The sequence below is a fragment of the Cyanistes caeruleus genome, chromosome 3 (genome assembly GCF_971803275.1).
Source record: "Cyanistes caeruleus chromosome 3, bCyaCae1.hap1.1, whole genome shotgun sequence".
Taxonomy (NCBI): Eukaryota; Metazoa; Chordata; class Aves; order Passeriformes; family Paridae; genus Cyanistes; species Cyanistes caeruleus.
In genome coordinates, this window is record NC_141703.1 from 87,547,142 (window position 1) to 87,559,824 (window position 12,683).

Here is a 12,683-nt window from a genome sequence, read left to right on the forward strand (position 1 = left end):
GAGACTATTCCTCCCCGGTTGTGAGGCTCTGCATTTCACTCGGTTCAACTTCCTGAATCTCCTCTCTTCTCACCCCTATTAAGGTCCCTCTGCATGGCAGCACAAGCATCTGATGTATCAACCGCTCCTACTTCTCTATCACCTGCAGTGACAGGCCAAAATTTACATGTGCATGACACAAGCTCATAAACTTGTGTCAGCCTCACCAGGGCTTATCTGCTAGCTTGGGTATCTTCCAGGTAGCAACTTTACTGGTTATCTGTACTTCATGTTAAAGACATCTGTTACTAAGACTGACATAGTAAAATCTCAGAGCTTTGCTTTTCAGCTCTCTATTTTGCTATAGTTAAAGTGACTTGAGTTGCCATGGTCTGTGTTGAATAGAAACCAGTCTTCTTGCATCAGGTTGCAGTTCTTTAGATCTCTGCTTCTTAGCCCTCTTGTCATCTGTGGTTAAGCACGGCCTTCCCAGAAGCAGCAGTGTTAATTTATAGCCTTAAGACTTTAGAGCATTATACAGTTACCTCTAGCAAGTCACACTGCTGAATGTGTAGCACTCACCTTCACCAATCTAGACTTGAAAAATAAATCTTGAGGTAGCTACTCTTCCCAAGTGAAAGTCTTAGGAACATCAGTGAAAAATTTTCTTTCTCCTGGACAGTCTAGTCCGCAGGAGAAAGAAGTACTATTCACATGTATTTCATCAAACACAGCAGTAGTTGCTAATATTTATGATTTAGGAATAATCACAGGATCTGTAAAACAATGGACTTAGAATGTTAGATAGATATGCCTGTAAATGGGTTGAAATAAAAAAAAAATATGAAGTGACCACCTGCAAAGGTACCCTTTAATCCTAATGCAATTGCACTTCATGTTATATCTGCAGTTAAATGGACAAAGCCTATCGGCTGAAACAACAGAAGATGGATGTAAGAACCCTGCTGGGACTTACGATATGTATGCTAAAGGTCTCAATCTTACATTTGAAATAAACCAAAGAATTCCAACACAGCCTGCTCTGCCACAGGTTTATTTACAAAATATTATTTACAGACTATAACTGTCTTGAGAGCTGATAAATAATAACATTTCCTCCACAGAGAAGGAGTAAGACAGACCACCTACACATTTTTCTGTTACAAATACCCTATTCCAGCCAAACAAGACTATTGTCTCTTTTTAAAAGGGGCAGAGAAAAATGGATATGTAAAGGGTTTTCTGTCCACGGCATAAGAAAAGGTATTAAGCAGTTTCGAGAGACGTAAATCTCCCCTCTGAAGTGTGCATGTGCAAAACAGCAACATGCTGAGGTGATGTGAACACACAACTTACAGCAGGGTGTGCTTCTACTCCCAGCTTCTCCTCCAAAGAAAGAAGTACACCACAGGGTGGTGTTCACAGCAAGAACAGCTGCATTAAAAAAATATATGCCTTACTAGCAGCCTTGTGAAGGACTGAATAGTTTGTTCCTGATGCAAAATAAGAAAGACAGAAGGGTGCTGAAGTGAGAAGGAATGTATGCCAAGAAATGAATGAGCCCTGTCTCTACCCATCTGTATTCTTGTGCCTGCTCCCTGAATGTCCCAGTCTATCTTGAACCTCATCTCCAATCTTAAAACATTATCCACCACCCTCCACCCACTTTGTATTCCATGTGATATACTGAGGGTCTGAAACTCCAATATGTGGACTACAGGGCCGGCTTAGCGCTGCACAGAGTGGACTGCAGAAGACAGAGAATAGTTTCGAAGACCAGTGCTCTGAAACGGACTGATGGCTGCTGTAGAGCTAAAGCAAGGGGGAACAGAAATGAGAGCAGGTGGTGTTGCCTCATGAGCTTTTTCAGTTCTATTTGTTTTGCTTTGCTTGTCCAGTCACTCATTTGGAAGCAATTGCCATAGGAATGATTCCAAGTGATATCTGGTAAGGATGGGCATTTTTCAAACTTAAGAATGCAACGAGTGATCACTCCTTAAAGCCTTGGATGCTGCACAAGATCCTCTTCTGGTGGCCTGGAAGTGACACTCCCATCTGTTTCAAGTCCCTGAAAGAAATGGGAAAAGAAAGGAAAAAATGAATTGCCTATTCTTGTTCCTTAGGGACAAAGGTGTGGTTAAGGGCAGAAACAGTTACCAAGCATTAGTTCAGAAAGCCTCCTTTTCCTCAGTGCCTCCTACTGCACCTACGTTTTCTCTGGAGGGGAAAAACTTCTAGATATTCCTACCCTTTTCTGGCTTTCTCTGCCTACCCAGTTAACTGACCTCTTCTACTTCGTGGCTAGGCCTGTGCTCCCAGTAAATCAGGACTTGTGATTAAATCAGCTTGTGATAGGAGCCATGTCTCAACCCTTCAGCAGGTCTGTGCCTGCTCATTGGTTTCATGAGTTTAATTGCCCTGGCTGGAGCTGGCTGAACATCCCTGACAAAAAAACACAGCTGTTCTGAGTCCTTCTGAGGAGCCCAGAAAGATTTGCTCTATGACACAACAGTGCCTGGCTCATGGAGTGGGGAGGGATATCATTAGTCTATATAGAGTTTGTGGCAAGGAAATTATCTTACAAAGTCCTACAAGGATGGGGAGATGGTCAGATAAGAGATCTGTTTGCCATCTATTCTTTCCCCTTACTGTTTGTCTCTGTGTGAGTTCGGAGCAGCTGAAGAGCCCTGAAGAGCCTCAGGCATGGACATGGATAGTTGGGGAATCAGTCTCAAGTTTGGGCTGCTCCCAGTTCTGGGCTGATTCTTCCCTTTTAGGTCAAGAAGCTAGTCCACTTCCATTTCACTGCATGGAGAAGCCTTCCAAGTAAATATGAGTTCCTGTGTAGCACAGCCTGAGGAGCCTTGTGGGAGCCTGGCCTGCACTTACTCAGCAGTGAGCTCCAGAATGGACTCCATGGTGTCCAGGCCGGCAGTGCGGAAGTTGGAGATGTAGCGCTTCATGCGAATGGATTCCAGCCACTCAGGGATGGATCGGTAGGGGATCCCATCGGATCCGCTGCAGCTGGGGAGACGGAGTGTTACCCTGGAGACACATAAACCCTTCATCAGCCAGGCAACCACCTGAAATGCACTAGGAAACAGCAACCAAAGGGGAAGCAAGCACCCTCCGCCAGGGCTGAGCCACCTAATCTGCTCTCTGCACAGTGAGGTCAGAGCAGGCCAATAATGGCTCTGCCCTCTGTCACCAGGAGACAGAGATGACCACTATCTGCTGCACACAGAGCACACAAGATGCATCTTTACAGTCTGCATTGCTCACACTGCCTCTCCTCCTGCTGGGGACAGGGAGGTGAACAACCCCTGCTCCTCTGGTGACAGCCTGATTACCTGGGATCAAAGTCTGCAACAGGCCGGAGGAGCTGGGGACTTGAGATGAAATGTTGCAGCTGTGCCCGGATTTCCTGAAAATGAGGCCGCCTCATCCGATCGTGTGACCAGCAACTCTTCATGAGTTCATAGAGGATAGATGGGCAATCCACAGGCGGGGGGAGCCGGTACCCATCCTCTAAGCTTTTCATCACCTGCACAGAGGACACAGAGAAATCTGGCCAAGAGCAGAGAGTGCTGAAGAGGAGCCAGAGGCCTCCCTCCATTTACCACTTCACAGTGTGCAGTCAGGTAGGGGTTGGTGCAGGTTATATGTGTATGACACAGGGTTTGGGCAGCATGGCACAAGATCAAGACACCTAAGGGATGCCAAAAACTTAAGTGGCATATGCATGTATTTCCAGTCCTTTACTTTATAGTTTAGCTCCCATTTGCCACTCAGGACATGTTCATGAGAAGTGAGGACAAAATGGTCCTGGCACAGGCACAGTGAGAGAAGGGGAACCAGACTCTGAGGAGTAATTTTAACAACACATGCTGAGCCTAGAATGAGACCAGACATAATGCTCCAGAGCCAAAGGAGAAAACAAAACCAGTAGAAGTATCTCCAGAACCAAATGCCATGGCTGATTTAAACACCCTTCAACTTGGCCTAGTGCTGTTGACACCTCAGTACTTATTGCCGTTGACTTAGTTACCCTGATTTTCAGCAGGGAGAGAAACACAGTAGTTATGTGTTCAAAAGGAAGTCAAGACTACAGGCTGAGGGAGATCTACAGAAGTTTTTCCCCATATGCCTCATTTATTTTTTAAATCGGCTCTTGAACTCAGCGTCTGTTACCTCTTGATTGGTCATGTGCCCATATGGCTTGTCACCAAATGACAGCACCTCCCACATGACGATTCCAAAGCTCCAGACATCACTGGCTGAGGTGAAAATGCGATGGGCAATGGCCTCAGGGGCTGTCCATCGGATAGGAATCTTACCACCCTGTAAAAGAGCAGAAACTAGTGTATAGTTTGTATCCAGCTTGTATCATTGAGTTGTATTTCTCCAGCCTTTTCATACAAGGACCTTACAAAGTGGTTCAGAGATTGAGCCCACTTCATTTGAAGTGACATGTAGCCACCCCAGGGAAATTTCTCAAAAGAAGAGAAATATTCTTGGAAAGTAAATGAGTTTAAGCCCTCTGTTCAGCTGAACACTACACAAAATCTCTGCTGTGGGAGTAAGAGCCTGACACCAGTCACAGCCCTGCTTTGAAGGACACCACACATTAGAATTACTGGAGCTTTCATTGAAAGAGACATGGAGATGACTCTAGTCCAAAATTCTGATCACAGCAAGGCTATCTTCAAAGCTAGATTTAGTAACTGAGTTCAAGAGATCAGACCTCCTACTTTGCTTCTCATTTTAACACCACAGTCCCTCTGAATTTTTTATCATACAAAATCAACATGGACTCCAGGGACAAAAGTACCACCTTCTGCACCATCCACACCATGACTTGCAGTTTTACTACAGATTTTCCTCAGACCCTACAGTTAACTTACAAGGCTGTAAGACTGACTTTGTGTTACCTTGGTTTCATAGGTTCCTTCTGCATCATTCTCCAAAATTCGGGAGAGACCGAAGTCAGACACCTTGCACTGGAGGCTGCGTGTTACCAGGATGTTGCGAGCAGCCAGATCCCGGTGCACATAATTGTGCTCTGAAAGGTAGGTCATGCCAGAGGCTATTCCCTGCAGCATGCTCACAAGCTGCACAGGGCTAAATTTTTCCTCATTTTCCTGCATGGAAGAAGAAGTGAGAGAAGTGTCACCAATCCGCCTGGTTTCTAGTCACTGACCTTATCAACACACAGAAGTGGACAGTGGTGAACAAGCGAAAAGGCAATGCTGCAGCCCAAAGGCTCCAACAGGTTGTCACTAAGGGACTGGTGGTGGTCTCCAGTCATCATTAAGCAGTTACATCTCAACTACCAAAGATGCCACTCTTGTCACTGAACAAATTGGATGGCATTAAGCTTCTGCTGCCAACACTGGAAATGTCAGTAAGCAGGAAGTAAGTGGATGTCAGGATCTTACTTCTAGATTTATTTTAGGGCCCTAAATCCAGGTCAAGTGCAAGTTCTGGTAGTTCACAAGCCTATTACAGATTGGAGTTTCTCACCCGGAGGAAGGTATCCAGTGCTCCATTTTCCATATACTCAGTGATGATCATCATTGGCCTCCCTTAAGGAAGACAAGAGGGTTTCAGCCTTTTTCAAATTCTCCCACTCTTGCCTTTCAAAGCTCTCCATATTCCCCAACACAGAGAACCACGTCCAACCCCAGCTAACACCCTCATTCCACTGGCACAGCTGGCTGCCCCTTCTCCTTACATATCTCCCAATGACCTTGTACAACTCCTTGTATTGCACATATGACCCTGCAGCATCCCTCACACTATCCTGTCTTCTCATCTACTCACCAGCCCTAGAAGATTTCTCCTAGCACTGCCTCAGGACTCTGTTGGAAATCCATACCTCTCCTCCTCCCCTCATTCTCTGACATGACAATGCCTGTCTTCTCCCAGCACAGCCTCTCTGACAGAAAACTCTCTAAGAAAGGCCTGAGAAGTGTGCCAGTTTCTGCTCTCATCCCAGAACTCTCTGTCACACACTCTAACTTACTTTTGGTGACAACTCCCTCCAGACGCACAATGTTCGGGTGATTGAACTGCCCCATAATTGTTGCTTCACGCAGGAAGTTCCACCACTGTGAGTCTGAATATGTTGACTTCAGAGTCTTGATGGCAACCACAATACGTTCTTTCCCTGGGAGTCGCAGGGACCCACGATAGACCTCCCCAAATTCCCCTGAAGACAACCAGAGACAAAATGTCACACATGAACTCGAGGATAGGCAGCAAAACAACAGTGTGGGGAAACTGAAAGATGGGGAGAGCAATAAGTAACTCACCCTCTCCAATCACATTCTCCATGGTGACACAAGAGATGTCCAGTTCCTTAGTGAATTCCAGCACCCCTCTGCTGGGGTCATCATATGGTTGCAGGTCTACATAGGGTTTCAACCAGACCTTCTCTGTGGTAAAGGGAAATAAAAGAGCAAATTAACCTGTCGACTCTTTGGACAACCATTTTAAAGCATAACTACAAAAGCAGAAGTGAATCCACCAGCTTCTGATGCAGAAAAAAAATCTATCAAACCTACACTGAAGAGTAGAACTGTTGTGGGAAGAGGCATATTATAGCAGAAAATCTATGCCAGTGTCTGGTCTCAAACTAGTGCTTCTTTTCATTCCTTCCATCACATTCTAGGCTTCCCCCTGGTTTTATCACCCCTTTGAACCTCACCTCGCTCAAAGCCCGAAGTATTGTAATCTGGCCGTGCACGTCTCCGACGGCCCCTCCTGGAACATCAGAAAGAGTCGTGAAAATAAAATGGTCAGCAGATAGCAAAGGGAAAAAGCAAGACTTCCAAGGCTGGTTGGTTAGGGACCAGGTTGGTTAGGGTTCAGGGTAGCACAGAGCAAAGTGGAACCACACACTGCACCTACTTGGAAAAGTACAGCTGGCAATAAAATGTGATGCTTCATTAATATTTAGAAATGGAGTTTTGTTTTCATACAGGGAGTTCTATGCTGAGTTACAGACGAATTTATGTTTATTTCATGTTTTCTGTACACTTTAAGTAGAATATCTGATTTTCTTAAAACCAAGCAATAGAAGCCTTAATAGACATTGAGAAGTAAAGTAGCATTCTATATATGGGTAGAGGAGCCCAACAGTAATGGTATGTGGAAAACAGTTTGAAATTACTGGATACATGTATTACCACTCAGCTGGTCTGCAGCTATAGAAATGATTGTACCTTAACAATGTTTTTATTCCTCTTTAATGATAACAATATGATACTTCTGGATTATAATGAAACTGAGAGATCATGACACATTCCTCTGCTCCCAACAGCAAACATTATCTTACAATATCAATCTCCCAAACCCTGCTAATCAAAATTATTTACTGAGACCCTTTCCATCTTGCTGAAGCACACTGGTGTATTTCTTCTCTAACTAATCTCTACGTACACAATGTCCTGTGGGAAATTAACCTCCCTTTCTCAAACTTGCATAGCTCAGCTCTTCCTACATCTATACCTTTCTCAGTACCAAAAATCAATACTTACTTTCGCCGAAACATGAGAAATCCCACAGTCAGCCCAATAAATAGGAGAACTCCAAAGATAATAGAGACTATGACTCCACCAGACAGAGCTCCTGTGTCTGCAGGAACAAAGAGAGAGGCCATATCACTTAAAAGACTAATATCTATTTGTCTGGAACATACTGACCAGCTTCTACCAGTTAATGGCATTAGGCAAGTTACAGCCACGTGTCTTCCAGGCAGCAGAGCCACCAGATGTCTCCTTCCATTTATGTTTTCAAGCTAAAGCTAGGCATTTCCACAAAGTACATTTGAATTCATCAGAGAAAATGCTTTATTACTTCTGCTGGTCTTTTAAAAACCTATTTCCCATAATTTAAAAAAAAATAAAATTAAGAACTTAAAATGCATTAATGGAGAAGTAATGAGAATCTACGTATTTTTAATATTTTCCCAAAGAGATTTAGGAAAACATCCAGAAGAAAGAAAAATCCCCAATTTTTTTTTTTTTTTTTTAATAAATGAGTAAATTTTAAAGCAAGGAACAGATGATACACAGAACTGTGTTTCATCTGTGTAGGGAAGTGTTTCCTAATATCTAGTCCAATGGTCAGCATCCATAAAGCCTAATTAACACTAGTTATTCTTCCTCTGACTCATCCCACTAAAATTATTTAAAAATCACCAGCTTAGTTAAGCAGAAGAGACAGAGCTAATATCCTTGTTTTGTTAAAATCAAAAAGCAAAGATTTGGAAGGTGAAATAGTGTCTTTACCAATAAAATGGGCAAGCTTTTAGAGACACAGGACTTCTGCAGGAATTTAAGGGATCTAAATTAGCAAATTCAAATTTAAATCAAAAATTGACACTCCCTGAAAATTCTGCTACACTAATATTCCTAGACCATAACAGCTAAAAAATTCTCCTAGTATTATCAAACAAGAACTCTCATCAAATGAAACCTTGCTGGCACTTCTTTTTAATCCCTTTCATATTCAAAATACTTTTGTCTTGGCATGATAAAGTGATCAATTTTCATTTCAAATAAAATATAGTATTGATGAAAGTATTTTCTAACTTATTCTTTCTTAAAACAATTGTGCATGCTAATTTACATCTTTTTCACAGGGCCTTTGCACATTATTTAATTGGTTAAACATCATTTTTGTTATCATCATTTGTTACTGTGACTTCATGAAGATTTTACCTAAAGCTCCTGGTGCCAAAAAGGGCCCAATCTTTATATTCCAGTAATGGTATCCCAACTCCTTATCAGCTTTTACACTGTTAATTTAACTATTTAGTTACATTAAGGTAGGCCTTAGCTTTCTTCCTTGTGTCCTTATTTCATTACAACAAAAGTAGTCTTTCAAATGTAGCACTTCAGTACATGTATTTCTAAAGTTATCCATAGGGTCAAAAGGAATGAGTCTGTGTAATGAAGAGGGAGCAAATTCCATTACAGAAAACTTTAGATTAAGGGGAAGTTTCTGGGCGAGCCAGGGAAAGAAGAGGTTGGATGTTCTTTGACACAGAACAAAGGTCTTTTAGTGGCCCTGGAAGCTTGGCCTTCTACACATTGTACTTCGGTGAAGAACTTTTTTCAGTGGCACATACCATCCCTTTGGACATTCAGGAGCTGGACTACATACAGTGGACCTGATAAAGCTGGAAAAAAATGGTGCTGAGGTCTTCTGAGTTCTCCTTTTCACTAGTAAATGGCACACAAAAGGAGGCATATGGTAATCATTTCACCAGCATTCAAACTTAGAAACATTAGCCAAAATTAAAATGTCTTTCAAGAACTAAATGAAGGTCTGGTTAAGTATTGTGCCAGTACAATATACTAAACTGAGATTGATCAGGTTTAAAGGGGAAAGTGCAAGCAGATTTTATAAGACAGCAAGGAAACAAGAAAAATGCCTTTTGTCTTTACAAAGCAACAGGCTTGGCTCTGGTGACAAGGAACTCAGGAGAGTGGTGTCTTGCCTTACAGCCAGCAGAACAAAAAGTGATCCATGTGTCATGAGAACATACAATCTGATGGGGAAGTGAGTTTCTCCCAGTTGGGATACCAGTGCTTGTCCTTTACCTGGTGGAAGGGTGCGAAACTCCTGCTCTGGGGAGTAGGGCCCAGGCCCAAGGGGTGTGATGGATCTCACACGGAGCAGGTAGGCTGTGTCTGGCTGCAGGTCTCTCAGAGTGACATTCGGCTCAACAAGGTGCTTCACTGTGTAACGTGCCTCCTCTCCCTGCAGGCACCAAACAGGATCAAGTAACAGATGCATGCTGAACAAGAGAACACTTCCAGCCCTTTGGGTAGAAGGGGGAAGAGCAAATCAGGCAGGCCTTACCTTCTCAAAGAACATGACCTCATACTCTACTGAGGTCCGGCTGCGTTGCCGTGGGGCAAGCCAAGAAACAGAAAGACTACTGTCATCTCTCTGTGTCAGAATAAACTGGGATACTGTCACTGGAGCTGCAGTGGGAGAGAATAGAGAACATGAGGGAGAAATACAAACAAAATGCCAGCTACATCCTCTCTCCACCAGAAGCTCTGGTCATACCATGCAACTGGAACTGAGTCTCATTGCCACTGTCATTTTTCTCTTGTGTGGTGGAAGGGAAATGAGATCTCTGGTTGTAATTAATTGCTTTCCATGAATAGTGTGCTTCTGCCCCAACAATGGAAGCACAACTTTGTTTGGCCCTCAACACAAAATCTGTGCTCCAAGAAATTACATTTATTCCAGGACTGCACTGAAAGTGTCCAATTTTACATAAAAAATGTCAGGATTTTATGCTCCTACAGCAGCAGTAGCACAGCTATCCTATGTAATGATTTATGAATGCAGCTGCATTGCATAAGAGTACAGTGAAACTCAAAGCTCAAAATGTCTCAGCTGACTGCAAATGCATGCTGTTCATGAATAAAAAGATAATTCTCAAGACTCTGCAAGGACTGAGGAGTTAAGCCTGGTTCTCTCCTTGTCCTTCATCATCATCAGGAAGTGATGAGGCAAGCCAAAAGTAGCTCAGCTTTTCTAGCTCACAGTAAGCCTGCCCCCGCATAGCATCAGGAGGAAAAGTCATATTTTGTTACTAAATTGGAACACAGGGAATGCACCAAGGGCTGTTGAGCACTGTGATGTCATTTTTCTATAATCACATTTCACAATGCTCTGGAAAGTATTTACAGGACAGCCAAACTAGCCAGATTGAAGCTAACCAATAGAAATGTGTCAAGATTTAACATCCTCATCCCTCCATGCTTTCAAAATCTTCTTTTTCCCCCAGTTACACTAGGGTTTCTGTTGTGTTTGGTGTTTTGCAATATCTGAGTCACGGGAAATATTTCATGACACAGCCCTCGTTCTTCCTGTCACACAGGTAACAATACTTAGGCTGTGTGACAGGGAAGGCTTCATCCTCCTCACCTCTGCTAAGTTCTTGGTGGATTCATAGCTCTTAGTGGATAATGATTACTGCTACTTTGATTTGCAAGGAATATGACTAATGGACTTTACATGCCAGAGGCAGAGGTACTTTAGAATCCTTATCATACCATACCAACACATGTGTCAGGCAGAAGGAGAAGATGGAGAAAGCTTAAATATTCAGAGAGAGATTCTTCTTCCTTTTCGTGATGAGCAGGAAGAAATTCTCTCAGTTTCTGCTAACCTGCATGTCCAACTGAGACCCAGACAGCTGGAGCAGTTCTCTGTGGAGCAGGTCCCATTCCTGAGACGCCATTATGGGCTTCCACAGTGAATGTGTAATTGGTGTAAGCTTCTAGGCCATCCACATCCACTGCAGGTTTTGTGAGACCAGAGGCACTGGGGGAGAACACCACACCAGCCTCACAGGGCTCACAGGACAGGAAATGGCAGCGCTGGCAGAAGACTGTGTAAGTCAGGTCCTTCCTCCCGCCGTGGTCACTGGGTGGCTGCCACCACAGACTCAGCTGGGTGCCAATGAGGGAGAAGCTGACATTTCGGGGAGCCGAGGGTGGGCCTACAGTGAGCACAAAAGAAAGTGTCAGAGCCAGCTGTTAATGCCCAAAGTTCTGCAACACCTTCCCATCTGCTGACACATTTCAAATGGAGCCCTCTCTTCACCACAGCCTCTGTCTCTGATCTCTCATCCCCATTATCCAAACTTTTTCTTCCCCCATATCACTGTTCATGAAATCACAGGATGGTTTGCGTTGGATGAGACCTTAAAGATCTTCTAGTTCCAACCCCCCCACCATGAGCAGGAACCTCTTTCACTAGACCAGGTTCCTCCAAGCCCCATCCAACCTGGCCTTGAACACTTCCAAGGATAGAGCACCCACTTGTTCCAGTGTCTCATCACCCTCATCATAAAAAATTTCTTCCCTATGTCCCATCTAAATCTACCCTCTTTCAGTTTAAAACCATTGTCCCTTGTGCTGTCACTACAGACCTTGGTATAAGAACCCTTTCTTCATCTTTCTTGCAGACCCTACAAGATGATCTCCACGAAGCTTTTCTTCTCAGGCTGAACGATCCCAACTCTCTCAACCTTTCCTCATAAGAGGTGTTCTATCCCTACAGTCATTTTAGCCCTCCTCTGGACCTGATCCAATAGGTAGGTACTTGTCTCTCTTGTACTGGGAGCCCCAGACCTGGATGTAACCCTCCAGATGAAGTCTCACAAGAGCAGAGTGAAGGAAGAGAATCCCCTCCCTCACCCTGCTGGCCACATACTTTTGGTGCAGTCCAGGATACACTTGGCTTTCTGGGCTGCAAGCTCACACTGCTGGCCCATGCCACATTTTTCACCCACCAGTACCCCCAAGTTTCTCTCTGTGGTGCTGCTCTCAATAAGTTCATCCCCCAGTCAGTGTGGACATTGTTCTTTCTTTCAGTGTGCAACTCACGGGTGCAAGCAATGTTCTGGCCCTCGGAAGGTGCTCGGTAGAAGCCTGCATTGCAGGAACAAGATGTGGCCCCTGACTCGTTGGACAAGCTGTTGGGGGGACACTTCAGGCAGCGTTTAGCATCCAGGGAATGGCGGTAGAACCCTCGCTGGCAGGCTGTGGAAGGACAAATAAGATAATCAATAAACCCAGATCAACAAAATAAAACCCTCCTGGCAGTTTTGCTCAGCTTCTTGAACACTCCTTTATCTGCCTCCATTTTTTTAGTTCACAGAAATATTT

The 12,683-nt window shown here is 43.9% G+C and overlaps 1 protein-coding gene across 3 annotated transcripts in view; it reads right to left on the bottom strand.

The window, feature by feature from the left end:
* Nucleotides 1-1,017: 1,017 nt before the first annotated feature.
* The window catches only part of EPHA1 (EPH receptor A1), a 33,710-nt gene continuing 22,044 nt past the window's right edge, over nucleotides 1,018-12,683 (bottom strand). For all 3 annotated transcript variants that reach the window (XM_086882624.1, XM_086882623.1, XM_023939660.2), the window contains 14 exons: nucleotides 12,402-12,557; nucleotides 11,180-11,512; nucleotides 9,853-9,977; nucleotides 9,591-9,750; nucleotides 7,521-7,617; nucleotides 6,689-6,744; nucleotides 6,294-6,416; nucleotides 6,005-6,190; nucleotides 5,503-5,564; nucleotides 4,911-5,120; nucleotides 4,171-4,320; nucleotides 3,330-3,523; nucleotides 2,869-3,024; nucleotides 1,018-2,047 (listed from right to left, as the gene is read on the bottom strand). In XM_086882624.1, coding sequence (XP_086738750.1) covers nucleotides 1,969-2,047; nucleotides 2,869-3,024; nucleotides 3,330-3,523; nucleotides 4,171-4,320; nucleotides 4,911-5,120; nucleotides 5,503-5,564; nucleotides 6,005-6,190; nucleotides 6,294-6,416; nucleotides 6,689-6,744; nucleotides 7,521-7,617; nucleotides 9,591-9,750; nucleotides 9,853-9,977; nucleotides 11,180-11,512; nucleotides 12,402-12,557 — 2,087 coding nt within the window. In that variant the 3' untranslated portion in view covers nucleotides 1,018-1,968. The remainder of the gene's footprint in view (nucleotides 2,048-2,868; nucleotides 3,025-3,329; nucleotides 3,524-4,170; nucleotides 4,321-4,910; nucleotides 5,121-5,502; nucleotides 5,565-6,004; nucleotides 6,191-6,293; nucleotides 6,417-6,688; nucleotides 6,745-7,520; nucleotides 7,618-9,590; nucleotides 9,751-9,852; nucleotides 9,978-11,179; nucleotides 11,513-12,401; nucleotides 12,558-12,683) is intronic.